Source organism: Bombus vosnesenskii, unplaced genomic scaffold (assembly GCF_011952255.1).
Source record: "Bombus vosnesenskii isolate JDL3184/JDL3185 unplaced genomic scaffold, Bvos_JDL3184-5_v1.1 scf7180000013444, whole genome shotgun sequence".
NCBI classification, from domain to species: Eukaryota; Metazoa; Arthropoda; class Insecta; order Hymenoptera; family Apidae; genus Bombus; species Bombus vosnesenskii.
The window spans coordinates 1-16,765 of NW_022883055.1; the positions used below are offsets into that span (position 1 = coordinate 1).

General features: G+C 29.7%; 2 protein-coding genes across 10 annotated transcripts; both read right to left on the bottom strand.

Moving 5' to 3' along the window:
- Window positions 1-6: 6 nt before the first annotated feature.
- LOC117238169 (BUB3-interacting and GLEBS motif-containing protein ZNF207) lies at window positions 7-12,641 on the bottom strand. 9 transcript variants are annotated; one of them, XR_004494135.1, is made up of 8 exons: window positions 12,436-12,640; window positions 11,021-11,147; window positions 10,555-10,919; window positions 9,953-10,286; window positions 9,479-9,878; window positions 4,291-4,592; window positions 450-552; window positions 7-184 (listed from the first exon to the last, which is right to left on the bottom strand). XR_004494135.1 is itself a non-coding variant. In XM_033502836.1 (6 exons), the coding sequence occupies exons 1-6, from the start codon at window positions 12,474-12,476 to the stop codon at window positions 4,483-4,485; spliced, it is 1,377 nt and encodes a 458-aa protein (XP_033358727.1). In that variant the 5' UTR covers window positions 12,477-12,640; the 3' UTR covers window positions 3,677-4,482. The 9 variants fall into 9 exon arrangements, 2 of the variants coding, with proteins under 2 accessions (XP_033358727.1, XP_033358728.1); XR_004494134.1 differs by having other exon boundaries at window positions 7-337; XR_004494136.1 differs by lacking the exon at window positions 450-552.
- A 684-nt stretch (window positions 12,642-13,325) lies between these two features.
- Window positions 13,326-16,582, bottom strand: LOC117238184 (zinc finger protein 549-like). The gene is made up of 6 exons (XM_033502867.1): window positions 16,121-16,582; window positions 14,500-14,692; window positions 14,293-14,432; window positions 14,049-14,211; window positions 13,711-13,965; window positions 13,326-13,627 (listed from the first exon to the last, which is right to left on the bottom strand). Exons 1-6 carry the CDS (start codon window positions 16,198-16,200, stop codon window positions 13,496-13,498), a joined length of 963 nt encoding a protein of 320 aa, XP_033358758.1. The 5' UTR covers window positions 16,201-16,582; the 3' UTR covers window positions 13,326-13,495.
- Between the last annotated feature and the right edge of the window lie 183 nt (window positions 16,583-16,765).

Sequence of the window (16,765 nt, forward strand, 5' to 3'; positions counted from 1 at the left end):
AAATAAAAGAAACAATGTCTGGCCGTAGTTGAACAGCCTCGAGAGACGTGAAACGATTTTCGAGGCTGGGAGTGTTTCCGCAGCACTGAATTCTATCGGCCTGTTAAAAGTAGACACGGTAGATCACCTCTGATTCCGATGAAACGACAGCAGAGCGGAAAGACACGATTCGGAAAGACAACCCCTGAAAATGAAGTATATTCATAACGATGCGTAGTTGTTTTAGGTACGTACACGTGTTGTACGGCGCGGTATGCTGTTTCATAATTTTTCTCGAAGTAATGATAGAAGTCGAGAGAAAGAATAGACAAACAGGGTGCCTACTGAGGTGATGAACCTTTAGGAAGTGAAAAAAGTGATTTAGACGAATTCGTATTTTCACAGTTAAACCAACTGAATTACAATTAACTTTGTACAATAATTCATAATCTCTATTATCGTCAACATACAGTAAGGAGAAAATATCTCCCCCATGGCTTTAGTTTGCAGCCTCCTCTTGCACCGTCTTCGCCACACTTTCGTAATACGTTTACGTGCCCGATTTCCGTTTCTCTGAAAGCATGAAACGTATAAAAAGTTCAAGCTGTGGCGATTAAAATCTTCGTAAATAAAGATCCAATCACCGCCAACCTACGGTACTATCTAATTCCACAAATAACATATTTTTCCTTTTTCTCGTCTCATAATCATATCGCAAGTAATCGTTATTAAGATTGTAATATACTAACTTAAATATATCTACAATAGTTTTGCATAAAGATGGTTTCGTTTTCCTATCAATAGACACCCTGAAGAAACAATAAAATGATAAAAGAGAAAATAAAGAAATAATAGTAATAATAATAATAATAATAATAATAATAGTAGTAGTAATAATAATGTGGAAGAGACAAAGAGAGAAAATAGGAATTTTTCCGATGAATCGAGTCTTATCCGATCGTAGAGAGTTTGTTGTTTAGAACGAAACTCAATGCTAATATTTTTGATTACTAATATATATACCTGCTGAATCACTGAAATCACTGTTTCTATACACATATGTATAAATAACAATGTCGAAACAACTATAAATACTCGACGATCGGAACATCGGTAATTTGACTTAGGGTAAAGTAAAGAAAAACCGGTGTGAGTCGAGTGTAGAGAGAGCTGATATCGGTTTTCCTGAGCACCCTCTGTACTTACCACTCACTCATGTGTTGCCAACACGTTCCTTGCAAAGGAAGAGGGCTTCACAGATCGAATCGATCACTTCTACTTCTTGTCAGGACCAACAAATTACAATCATAATTTAAACATTATCATAATTTAAATTGCACAAACTTCGAGAGATAATCATCCCGTAATATTACTTGCTAACTACAAGTTACGTCATGAATATGTTAGCCAGTCACTTATAATAAGTCTATTCTAAATGAAACCAAAATGACAGAAGCAAATATTTTACATCTGAATAACGATCAACTTTTTATCATTTCGTTTTCTTCTCAACATGCAAACGTCACAATGTGATAATATCTTAGTACGGTTTCTTCGATCATATCTCGTAATTCAATTCATATAATCAATTTCGGATTTCTATAACGGAACAATTTAAAAGCAATATCATCAAATCGTCGAACTTTATTTCAGTAAAAAATTTAGTCAGGACTTTATAAAGAAGAATCAAAAATATTTTCTGTAATATGGAAACAGTATACTGTTTCTATGTATGTTAACAAATAAAATAATGAAATATAAACCGGAAAGAAAAAATTGATTTTATTACCACGGATTCGAAATATATAATTTCATCATATTTTTCGCTTCTTGAAAGGGAGAAGATTTAAGTAATAAAATATTAAATTATACGTTATTTTTGTAAAAGATGACAATAAATGAATTTATCTAAAGTTTCCAGATAGAATTACACATTATTTAAACAACAAGGTAAAATTATTTGTTTAATTAACATTAAAGTATGTAAACAAGAATTCATTTTAATTTTAATTTCTACTTCTGTAACAACTATTACAAAAAGATAAGAGAAAATAACTCGTTAGGTATAAGAAATGATTTAATAAATCAAAAATAAAACCATAAAAGATGATTGAATTTTGTTCAAAAATGTGTAAAAATGTGTAAAAATGTGTAAAAATGTGTAGAGATAGATATCTAGATATAAAAATATAAAAAGTTAACCGCGTAGATTCTTAAAATATTTGCTTCTATCTTTGCTGATTCTCTGAGGAAACAATTCAGATTTCTGGTTTGCACAAACAAATATTGCAACAACCTTTGTTTAAACCCAATCTACCAAGATTTCAACTATTAATTTCTGAATTACATATTATTTTGAAACAAATAAATATTTTAATAAATTTTAATTTATAAATAAAATTAATTTAATTATAAATATTTAAATAAATTTTTGCTTTTTGCTATTTTAAGATATCAAGGTACACATACTTAAAACAACTATTAGTTTTGTGCATTTTTCACATTAGAAAAAAATAGTTTTTCATATTAGAAATAAATTATTTTTTTAAGTTATTATTTTTATTTAAATATTACGATAGAAATGCAACTGATTTTAAAATGTTATTCTTTCGATATTATTCAGTACCTAAATCAACTTGTATCTTTTCATTTCACTTGTATCTTTCTTTCTTTCACTTGTATCTTTTACAAATATACAAGTAAAAAGATATAGCAGTGTTTCAAAAAAATACTAATAATTCTTTGAAATCTCGAGAAAAAGATTTTAAACAAAATTTTATAGTTATAGTTGCTCCCTCATCTCGGTCAATCTAGTATATAAATATTTTTCATGTAGTTAATAACAATGGAAATATTTAAAATATGCAAGCTAGATGATACAGTGGCATACGCACATATATGCATATGTTGCCAAATATTACGAAAATCTACATATTCTTCACGTGAAAATAAAATATCTTATGAAAATTCACTATTATAAGTAAAAGAACACAAAAGAAACAAATAAAGACATCATAAAAAAATGTAAACAAAGAATATATGAATGAACTTATATCGAAAAAGTAAATCGATTCGATCTGGGGCGTTAACAAAATAAAAGTTGTGATAAACTAACCTGAGGCGACAGAATATTCACACTGCGGCTTGTATCTTCTAATATTCTTGAAACACGGAAATCAAATAAGACGATTGATGTGTTACAAAGCATATAGAAATCAAGAGCTGCACACGGTTTGTGTATGTGTGTGCGTGCGTGCGTGCGTGTGTGTGTGTGCGTGTGTGTGTGTGTGTGTGTGTGTGTGTGTGTGTGTGTGTGTGTGTGTGTGTGTGTGTGTGTGTGTGTGTGTGTGTGTTTACATACATATACATATATGTACATATATGTACATAATACACACTTAGTAAAACGGATAAAATTGGATTTTGGTTAAAAAAAAAAAATGGATTGAAATATTTGAGTCAAGCAATCTCTCCTCTCTTTCTCTCTCTCTCTTTCTCTCCCCCTCTCTCCCTCTCACACGCATACACACACGCGCGCGCACTCTCTTTCTCACTTTCTCTCTGTCTCCCCCGCTTTCTCAGCTGCAGTGTGAAACGCCACCTTTCCGCGATCGCGTCTCTCCAAGAGAACACTGGTGCAGAGGCTGAGAAACAGCGCGTGGAAACGGTCTACCGTAAAATAAAAAGACTGCCGAAATTCTTATATAAGTTCGTTCTACTTAGACGAATCAGCTGAAAGCCTACACACCTTCCAAAACTGATTTCACAATCGCGTATCGCGTATCGCGATCGCGATGAGCAACGTAAAATTCCTTATACGTGACTTCGCAACGATAAAGTTTCTGTATTAGTAGCGTACGAGTTTTCTACGCAGAAGCTTTCGTGCTCATACAGCCATTAACAACATTATACCACCCCATCCTTTTCAATAACTACAATTTCAATACCAGGTACTCAGATAATGTAACAACAAGTATCCATAAAAAGGGTAATCCGAAGGATCAACATTTGATACCTTCTAGACAAACAACAAAATTATTTTCATTATAGAAAAAAAGAGTAGATGTCGTTGCTCACCTGAGATTTTAAACTCCTTCGGGAAGAAATTACGACGTTGCGCAGATATCACGCGCACGACCACGTACCATGTATAAAAGTTAAAAAGGTTTGTTATTTGATAACTTTTTACTGGCAGAGAAAGTCTGGAAAAAGAACGACTGACCGTTTCCACTGCACCTGGTAAACCCTCTCAGGCACTGACGTGATGTGGTTTATAATGATATTAGAAAAAAAAACAAAGATTTTGCTAACTTCGTGTAAACTTCGTAGGAGGGGATGCGTCAAGTGCAGCCGCGGCCGATCAACGAAGTGTGCCCACGTGAGCTAACGTGTTTTACGCGTGCTTGTCTCTTCTTCTCAGTCAGGTCCGGACCCTAATAAAATTTAGGGGCGGGCCCAGAGCACGAAGTGCAATGGCGGAGTGGGCCCGTCCATAGGAGGTGATCATCTGAAGCGTGGATGCATCATCGGAGCTAACATTGGTGCACCAGGAAACCCCATTGGAGCTGCGAATGCCGGATGCATCGCTCCTGGCGGCAAAGCTCCAATCATTCCTGTAAACGACAATTTCATCGTCAATTTCATATATCCCTGATAATTCTATCATTTCTCTCTGCTATTCCTTTTTTTTACATCTCTTATATCACAGGTTTTCAACAATCTGTAAAAATCTTCTTATGATACTTACGTTGGGAGAATACTCGTCAAATATAAATAAAATGAAATTACATGTGAGTCTGTGTATCTATGCGTAAGCACACGCGCATGCGCGTATGTTACGAACGCACACATTCTTCTCCTCTCTTTATACTCCATCTTCTTTCTCAAATTCGGTTAAAATTTTATATTTATTTCTAGAGATTTCTTTTTAGAGATCGCGCCTCGTCATTCGGTAGAAAAGTATATCTCGCAAGATAGTTACGAAATTTGTAAAAGATACTTTCAAATTTAACCATCGATTTATTAACGTTATCTTTTTTCAATAAAAATTATATATATATATATATATATATATATATATATATATATATATATATATATATATATATATATAAATTAAGATACGTTCTAATCTTATTTCTTTCAATGCATTTTGAATTAATCTAGAAGAATTGTTATCCTTCTGGACGGAAAGTTGTCTGACAGCCGGTCGATAGCACTTCGTCGCACAACATTCGCAAACAAATTTCTTAATAAATCAAAAGATTTCGACGATAAATTCAAATTTAGGTTAAATTGTTAGACAAATTTTTAAAATAGAACCCAAGGTAAAACAAACAGAAAGAGAGTTCAAAATACCAAGTGGTATTGTCCTTGAATTAACTTGTATTTGTCCGACACGTACTCTTTTGCAAAATGATCAAATCATATAGTCTCAAGTTTTCTAGAACTACATTATATACCCAGAAGGGTTTATTATTTGCAGCACACCTACGTCTATCTAACATTTTATCAATGCAAATGGTCAAACTATATGAGGAATCGAGCTCAGCATGCAATGTGCCGCATATGCAATACAAGTCACAACAAAATCCTAAAAGTGATACCACGTAAAACCTCACACCATAAACGAGAAGTTTCACTTGACGATTACAGTTTTCATAATTTAAGCGAATCGCTCGGCTGCCAGCCGAACTTTCAGCCACTAGATATGATAAAAAAGCATCTACGAATAAATACAGGATGATAAAATAGATATTAAACGATAATTTTTCTTTTCTACAGTAATTTTAAGTATAACTTTTATTAATTTCAAAGAATTGTAATAATGTGAATGCATGTTGTATATTTTACTTTGTATATTTTATATATATATATAGGGTGACTACAAATCTCTGCCATTTGAAATAACAGCCAAACGGTAGATGACATGAAAAGATGTAAATTTTTTGTATTGTTTTTCACATGGGTTATGACGATTTAAATAAACAAGTTTTCGTTTAAAATTTTCAAAATTATTTTAAGGACATTTTGCATTTTTTAAATGGGATGTCATACTTCTGTTTTCATATGATAAAAGAGTAAAACACAATGAATTCAAAACGCTACTTTCAAATGATCTTGAATGAATGTAAGGTTGTAATAGAAAAAATGTTGGAACAGACAAGGATAGAGTTTTTTTTCATCTTTCACTCCCTTTGTTTGCATTGTACGTTCAAAATTTGCACATCACTTATTAAATACAGCAGTATTATGTTTGAAAACGAAAAGCAACTATTTATGTTGGATACATTTATTCTAACACGTGGAAAATCGTTTACTTTAAGCGAAAGCGAAGTAACTATAAACTGGTCCAAAAATTTTTACAATAATTTCCAATCTGTTGTGACAACACTCGTTACATTCGCATCGCTTTAAAATTATGAATCTAGCTACACAAGTTCCCAAGCTGTGGACTGGATGTAATAGAACACAATAATTGGCCTGCGAGATGACCGGGCTTAATACCTTAGATTTTTTTGTGAGAATATATTGTGGATACACGAAAAATATGAAGAGTCGAATTAAGGGTGCGTGTGCAAATATGTCACAACAAATAGTTATTCTTTCGCAGAAACAAAGTAAATAAAAAGTCAAACTTGTCCGTTTCTACAATATCATCTCCATTGTGACTTTCCATTGATTCAAAACCACATGAAAGCGTTTTGAATTTGACTTTTGCTCTTTTATCGTATGGCATATGGCGGTCCATTTAAAAAATGCAAAACGAGCTCCAAATAACTTTAAACGAAAAATTTATTATATACATCATAATCTACGAAAAAGGAACAATAAAAAAACGTTCTTACATTTTTTTGTATATTTCGTAGACACCCTGTACATAATAAGCCTTTTTGTATTATTCAAATTCAAATTTATATTTTTCAGAAATTTGTTTTGCTTATAATTTCATTCTAATCAACAGTATTCACTCTTACGTGATATAACTCCGAAAAAATTGAAATCCCCTTATTCGTCAATTAAATTAGACTGTCTCATCATCGTCTATCATTTGATATACGTATAAGAAACAGCTGCATTTAGGTTTATGTACGAGTTATACTTTTGTATATATTGGATAACGTGAAATTATTTACTTACTGTAACTTGACTTCGAATATCTAAGATCATCTGTGTGACACAAAAGGTAGGCTATGGTGTGAGGGAGATACATTACGTTCGTTCTTGTTGCGTCTCTTTTCTATTATAATACACGCAACAACAACAAAAACAGTGACAATAACAAATGATCCCTTCCTTCGTCTTTTTTTGTTGTAATATACTTCATATATATTTCATCTAAAAAATTTGTTTAAAAAGGTAAGAGAAGTTTTTGTGAAAAACGATATAGAAGAACAAATTTGTTGATATCAACAATGCTGATATAATAATAAATAATATAGAACCATCGAAGTAGCAATTCATATTTTACTTTTAATCTGAAACTAAAAAAATTTGAAGCCCTTGAAGAAATATAAAGAAGGAAGGAATAGTTATCATCAAAATTATGCATCAGCTTTTTGTTTTTTCTGCTTTTTCCCCCTTTCTTGTTTTCCTTATCTTTTACTTAGAATAACAACTTCGAACGACTGTCAGTACCGTGCCCAAAAAGCGGTTTTTTCACTACTATATCACAACACCAGGATTTCATATATAAACATGAGAAGGTAGGATGATAAAACACGGTTGGCGAGATAATGGCAAGTGAGTCCTAAGAAGAATATGGTTAAGTCGAGATAGTGAATAATGAAGCTAGTGGAACAGAAAAGAAAAAAAAATTGTATGTACGATGAACCAGCCGAGCGGCCGAAAATCGAATTAATTTCACATTGCTTTTACCGATCGATGAATATATATGTATATATATAACGCGTATTTCTCTATCGTAGTTGAAAAGCAGGCATATGTATATGTATGTATATTATACACATATGCCTGCTTTTAACCATAAATCTAGTGTGATCGTGCTTCTGATACCGAGTACACTAGTTTCAAGAAGAGGCATTTCACGTCCAAATAGTCGTGTGTCCAAAATTAAAGTGTTGCTGTCCGGCGTTGAAGGAATCAGAACAGATGCAATATCGTTGGCCGCTCGACCCACCTGCCCAGTGACAATAATATAAATATACAGAAATATATATATAGATATATTAATGTGACAATGATGACAATAATAATAACAATAATAATATTAATTAATAAGAATAATAAAAAATATAATGATGTATATATAGATATATATAAAGAGAAATAGATAATACATATATATTATATATATGTGAATATGAGTATATATCATATATATTATATATATATCTGTGTGTGTATACATATATATATGTATACACAGATAAATAAATAGATAGATATGCCAGTTCACTGCATGCTAATTGCTAAGGACCAACCTTGTTGCGTTTGTATAATACACGGTTTTAGTAACCAGACTGGGTTCGTTCAACACTCACCAAGGAGTGACTGGGCGCCCTGCAAACGCACCGTTAAAACATAAACGTACAAGACACTCTGTCGTTGATTTTGGCATACGGATGAATTCTAAACATGCTAATATCAGAACGATCATATTTAATTTCTCCTCTTTTTTCCTTTAATGTTCTTGTGTTTAATATATTTTTTATATACCTGATAAAAATTGACCCCCTTCCCCAACACTATTTTTGTCTTCTGTGACTCTCATTCATCTATAACACATTCTTAACCGTTGGGCAAGTTTAATTTTTTCTTGGGAACAGAGGGTAAGGGCTGCATAGTAATGGATGATGTGCAAAGGTATATTATACTGCATGTCAGAGGAAAACATTTTGTCTTAATGATCTATCTATATGTTTACTAAATGCAACCTCCAGCTTTTGGGCAAATTTATTGTCTGAATGAAAATTTATTGTCTTATACCATTAATTAAAAAACATTTAGTGTTTCCTATATTAGTGCTAATATGACCATTTTATAGCACAAACAAGAAAGTTATTGGCTTAAGCTGTTTAGTAAAATCTGCTATATATTTGTGACTAAGAATATATATTGTATATATATATATGTATTCCATAAGATGTATATGCAATGCATTAGGTACTCTTGATATGTTAATCCTATTGCATCTATACATAGATATTTACACATTAATATGTTTTACCTTAAATACTTTAAATATGGTTCCATACCATTTTTGAAAGAAGTAAATATCGAAGTGTTGAAGAAATATTAATTTGTTAAAAACTATTATGGAAAAAGAAATAATTTTTTATCTTAACTTCACTTAATGTAGTGCAATAAAATTGCATTGGACAATTACTCAATACATCTCAAATAATTCTAAATATGATACTGGAAGGGACACAAAAATAATTTGGTACAAATTTGATAATATTTACGTAGATTAATGAATATCGATGAGGTGCTCTCGTTGAAATAGAGATGAGTATTTAAAATTATAGAGACTTACCTGGTGGTAGGCCCATGGGGGGCGGTCGCATCATGTTACCTCCATGAATCAGAGCAGGTGCAGCTAGGGTCATAGTGGGCCGCATAAGCGGTGCCATCAGTGCAACAGAACTAACAGGCATTGCTGCAGATGCAGGAACCATTACTGCTTGTGGAGGTCGCTGAAATCTCTGCTGTTGCTGCTGAAGTGCATTTAATGCCGCTTGTTGTCGCTGTTGCTGATCCTGAAATGCAGCAGCTGCATTAGCAACAGCAGCTTGTTGTTGCTGTTGCTGCTGTTGTTGCTGCTGCTGCTGCTGTTGTAATGCAGCAGCTTGCTGATTGGCATCAGCAGTTTGCACAGTTCGAGTTTCTTGCGTTTGTCGCCGCTGGTATTTTGGAAGTCTTGCTCTAATTTCCTCCTATAACACATAATTTTTGTTTTCGCTTTCTATATTTACTATTAACATATGAGTAATAAAAATAGTCAACATACTAGGCTGAGATCTTCTGGCGGATGAATAATTTTAATGGCAGCACTAGTAGTGGCTATAAGATTTACTTTTTGATCACTACCAATATTATTGTTAGTAGTGGTACTACTATCTGTATTACTATATGCAGGGAATGTTGGCTTCACAGGTCCTATAGATCCACCAGCCACTGACGTAATTGGTTTAAAATCTGTACCCAAAGGCGAAGTCACAGATGTAGATGCAGTTGTTGAAACAGCTGCAGCACTTGGAAATAATGGTCGTGTTGGTGGTATGGATGCACCAGATACTGGTGGTTGTATACCTGGAGGCATACCTGGCATTCCAGGCATCATACTATAAAAAAAAAGAAAAAATTTATTGCTTTATCCTATTATTTCCATACTTCTTCTATTAATATATATATATATATATATATATATTAATTTATATTATATTAATATATATATATATATTAATATATATATATATATTCATATATATATATATATATATATGAATTTAAAAACTTTAGATTGTATTTACCTAACTTGTATTAAATTAATATCAGATATTTAACTCTTCTTTCGCGTTGTCTGGTTTAAAAAAAATAAGTTATACATACCCAGGACCCATGAAAGGTGGACCTACAGGACCCATAGGTCCCATCATATGATGCATGGGTGGTGGGAACGATCCCATTGGTGGCATACCAGGATGAGCTGCCATACCTGGCATTACACCTGGCATCATGTTGGAACCTGTAGGCATTGCTCCTGGTGCAGAACCTAATAAACCTTCTGGTTTTGCTTTTTTTCGAACTGGTTCATCTTCACCAGAACTTGGTGAACCAGGTCTACCTCCATTCCTCTGTCTTTCATGTTCTTTTGCATCGTTTGGTGGTATGCCTTCCATACCATAAATTTCTATTTCAATATTGCTTCGATTCGGCAAAGAATTAGGTACCTTGTCTATCGCTTCTTTATGTACCTAAAAAATTGGGACAATATTGTAATCTTTTGGTATCTATGTACTTCAAATTTTTAAATTATATAACAATATATTCATGTATTATATAGCAATAATATTACCTGCATACAATGTATACTAAGTCCTGGTCCCGTATAAAGCTTCTTATGACATATGTGGCATTTGAAATGTTTTGCTTTCTGGTGTTGTATAAGAATCTTTTCATCTTCAAATTCTCTATTACAATACCTTAATAAATTGGTTAAGTACAATATGAAAGTATAAAAATAAAAAGATATCACTCAATAACCTGGATAATTAACATAGATGTATTCAAAATACATATCTATTGCATATTTTTATATCAACCATTTTTAATTCATCTATAAGATTGATACAAATGTAATAATTTATAACAATAAAAATATAATTTGCCATGTGTTTAAACATATGCGCATGTCTGACATTAGTATTAATTAAATGCTACATAGTAATAAAATGAAAAAAAATTTGGATTGATATATTTTTAAGTCTTCAATAACTTAATTTGTATGGAATTATGTAGTAAATATGAGTTATTTATGAAGCTATAAATTTTATTATTTCTCATATAATCCTCCAATTTAATTTAATAATTCAATGAAGATCAAGAAATAATTTTTTTTGTACTTTTATAATAACATCTTAGAAGGTTAATTCTCTTTAAACAAGATATAACATAGGATTGTATATAGGATATATAAAAAATGAACAATGTAATTAACACTGTTAATTCATTATAGTTAGCTTCAAATCCAAATTTTGTTTCAATGATTAAAAAAGATATTTATATATATAGATAGATAGATAGATAATTATTACATATAATCTTCCAGAAATGTATCAAACATAACACAGTAATATATAATAAAATATATGTATATAAATGTTGATTTTTAAATTAATTCTTTTTATTGTATTTGATGGGATGAACATAATCGAAATAATATAAAAATAACTTTTTAATTTTAAATCTTTTATTACTCAAATTTTCTTAAAAAATAAAAATAAATATTTGAACATTATTTCATAGTAATAATTAAAAATGTATATCTTTTCTTTTACTTTACTAAATAATATAGCAACTCGTCCAAAATAAGATATCATAAGGAGCATTTGTGAGATTTTTCTCAACAAATACTTTACTAATATGACATTGAACAATCTATTATATTTCGTATATATAAATACCTTCATAATTACGAAAAAGATATAGTCAAATATAGTTACTAACGAAATATCGATTTCTCACGTATTCAGCCACTTTAACTCGTCACAGGCTTTTACTGAGCGGGTTAAAAATGTTCTACGATAAATTAGATACTTTCGAATTTCAAACTAAGATCTAGCAATAAGATATGATACAAATATTAGTAGAATGTTAGAATACTTAAATTCATACGATTATAAGAATAATGTAATTGTAATTTTGATTTATGATCTAAAAATATAGTTACGTAAAATATCCTCTAATAAAGGATATTTTAAAAAAGGATACCAGCACCACGGTCTTGATTGCTTCTTCTTTTTGCGTCCCATATTCTCTTATCAACTTTTACCAATTAAAAATTAATAAAAATACTCCACTAAATGTTTTATGCCCACGTAGTAAGAATTCAACTCGCAAAGTAACTGCAGTGCACACACACGACGTAAAAATCGACGATGTAAAATGGCGACTGCATCTTTTCCGTATTTGACGGAAGGAACTATAACCAATAGTATTACTTAAAAATAACTAGTTTATACGACTAAATTTTCCCTAACGATATTCTAGGTGAACATGCTTGAACAGAGAGGAAATTTTCTTTCTGGCTTGAATAAGAACAATCACGAGCATACTATAGTACTAAACTATTTATGTTCCTCATTGAATAGACACGAAAAATCATTGTTAATAAACAAAAGCTTTTTCTTTGTACAATTTAAAACCGTTTTATGTAAACACATTATGATCTGAAAAAACACTATATTTGCATTTAAAAATAAATTTTTTCCTCATTTAAAATATTACTTATTTACAATTTTTAAACATGTAATTTGTCAAAACAATGATTTAAGTAGAAATTTATCCATACTATTTTATAATAATCATTTCATAATATTTCAATTTCTTTTAAGTAGGTTTTGATATTGTTGTCCTGTTTATTCCATCAAGTATGTTATATATGTTATAATATATATGTATATGCATAAAATTATATACAAATATTTATGAAGATATACAAACTACATACATATATACAAATCAATGTTTCATATAGTAACATGAACACATTCTACATAAATGCGGATAATATATGTATTTATAATTATTAATTTAATATCGTGAAAAGCAAAATAATCCTAAAACGACAAATTAAACAAATGAAAAAATAAGTATATATATCAATCTAAAAAATATTAATATAGATGTTATCATCTATAATCACATTTTATGTTTATGTCAAAATAAAGAATAAAATCTGATAATTTTACAATGACGATCATTTTAACATAGTTTCAATATGTTAAAAATATAAATATAAAAGTATTTTATAAACAATAAGAGACCTCCGTTAGCTGCAAATCCTTTGTTTCAATGGAAGATCACTTTCTGAATCACTGGATTCATTAGTAGTACCAGGTTCATCATCTGAAGAAGAATAATCCTTTTGTTTTACTTCTACATTCTCTTGGATTCTCTTAGGCTATAAAATAATAAATTTCATTAATTGTATTGGTAAATTCAATCAATATATATGACTGAGGAAAAACTAAATTTAATTGATACCTTTGGCCAATTTTTAGCAGGCCTTTTTGTAGTATTAGTTTTTGGAACATATTTGTCAGCAACTCCTTCGACACGCCTAATATCAAAATCTTGATCTACTTTAGTTACAGTTTGCAATCTTTGTTCTTCTGATGTTACATATAAATCATCTGGTTGATGATAACTGTTATGCGTTTCATATGCTCTTTTACTGCAAAATAGAGCAGCGCATACTGTACATTTTATTAAATCTTCTGGAACAGCTTCTCTTTCTTCCTATTAATTATAAAGGTAAAATGTTAAACATAATGCACCTGTAACAAAATTTGCTTATTTAATATTTATTTATATTGCTTTACTTGAGTATGAGCTCTTTCCAAATGTCGCTGCAAATTGAATTTTATAATATATTCAGCACCACACAAATGACAGTAATATACGCTGAGAGCATCATTCATTGAATTTACTTTGATTTTATTGCTAGGAGGTGGTGTTGCTATTGGTTGAAATAAATGTACCATCCTATAAATTAAATTATTAGATACAATTAAAAATTATTTAAAAATAAAAATCATAAAAAATATTACAGAAAAGATTTACAACCTTTTATGTATAGAACGATAATGATAATCTAAAGCTTTTTCATTATAAAACAATACATCGCATTCTTCACATTTCTTATGTTGTTCTTTTCTCTCACTTTCAGATGAATCATGTGATGCTTGATGATTATCTCTGTGTGTCTAATAAAAAATGAGTAGTTTATAAAATTAAAGAAGAAACATATATTATGTAGAAATAGAAACATACTTTTAGAGGAAATTGCATCCCACAATAATGACAATAAAATTTTGTTGGAGAATTAGGATGGACTTTAAATCTATGTCGTATTGTTGCACTAATTGAATCAAATGCTTGACCACATACATCACATTGGGTATCATCGTTTTTGCTTCTTTTGACGGGTTTACCACGAGTATCTATTTCTTTGTTGGCATGTTTCCTATGTACACAGTATATTCACATGTAATTAAATTTTTTATTTCTAAAACATCATTTCAATAACAAACTCAATAAAACTTGTTTTAATTTTGTTTTCTTCTTTTTTTAGCAATGAATTATTAGGAAATCTATGAACAAAACAAAGTTTGACATATTATATCAAAATTATATACTAGAATTTAGGGAAACTGAACAATTTCTCTTCCTCTTCTACATGCATGTATAAATTTATCTTATAATAATGCACTATTAAAAAAAATCTTTCTCTTATGAATATAAAATTTCAATTGTTAGTAATAAAATCATAATAGCTAACATATAGTTAAACAAAATATATAAATCCAATATATAGCCAATATTTAAAATACTTAATAAATCATTTTTTATAATAATAAAAAAAGATTTAAGGAGCTTCACATTCTTTGATAATACTGTTTCTGTTAATTTTCTAACTTGCTAACATTCGTTTTGCAATACAACTAACAAAATGATATGAAGGAGTAAATGTGTCATAAACTAATGTGTGAAATATATTTAATTTCTATTTAATGGAATAAAATATAGAATATAGTAATATTTCATGTATTACATTTTGCTTATATATTTATTTGATCATAAAATACAAGATAATCTTTAAATGAAATAAATATTTATGAATTTTATCGGCCTAAAACTATTAAAATCTGCAAAAACGAAAATGCAAAATTTAAAGTTAAATATATCATTTTAAAGTAAATGTAATTTTAAATATTATTATAATAAAATTGTTCTAAACTTAAATATTATTTTAATCTTCAGATGATGAAAACGGAAGTGAATATAAAATATAATTAACAAAATAAAATATATTTTTCATATAAAATATATTATTGACTCATCTTACATTATTAGTTATTAAGTAATAACTATGCTAAATTTTAAATAATGTAACAATTATTTAAAACATTTTCCAAATATTTACTATCAATCCAATTAAAATTTTATTTACACAAAGGGCAAATTATATATATTTATACAATGTTTCTCCGAAAAATGTTACTTTTTAGTAAATGTATGAATAATCTAATAGAATCCATCACAGTTAGTAAAAATTTGTTTAATTCTATGTTGTATATAATTATTTGTAATTACATCATTGTAACTTGTGTTATTATTATAATTATTATCATAATAAAAACACCTTTATACCGAAAGCAAAAAAGAAAACGCAAGCAATTGGAAAAATAGCGCGAACAATACTCTATCGGTAATATAGCTGAATATTATCATTAACGTATTTAAAAATATTTTTATTTATTATAATGTTTTTATTTCGGAATGTGCATTGGAATAGGATGGAAAAATAGGTTGTACGTATAAAAATATCTTTCTTTTATGAAATTGCTTGCTTGGTTATGAACATATCAAATAGAATAGTTTCTTTTAGTACCTAAAATGCTCCTGCAAAGCTTCCTTGGATTCTAATTTTGAGTCACACAAAACGCAATTGTATTGGCCTTTAGCACTCATTTAGGCGCGAATTCTTATTTCAAAAAGACATTAGAAATTACCGGACGTCTTTGCGCCAGGTAGTATAACATATAAGTTCTTCACGTTTTAGTATTCTATCGTAATAGGTATATTCAATTGATCACGATCCGTAACAATGTAATCTTCGTTTTTTTTTTTTTAAAACATTATCGTTTCCCAATATATACGGCGTTCATTCGTGTTTGAATGTAAAAAATTTTATAGAACTCACGTCCGCGTAGAAAAATCAATTTTCGGCCATTTTATTGGATTGAAAGTCGCGCCACCTATCGTATACTACTCAAAAAGATACAAAACGATCTGTTTCTTTGAAAGAATGTTAACATATAGTAATTTAAAATTGAATAGCAGTAAATTATAAAAATATATAATTATAAAGGTCACGAAATTTTGATGAATAATTAATATAATTATTAATATAATATAATTTTACACAATTCAATTCCATATAAAATATATGTATTTTTCTTATTTTAGAATACATATGAACCGTATATTCGTATTTTAATACACTTATCTCTTATAGAGATTTATATTCATATAT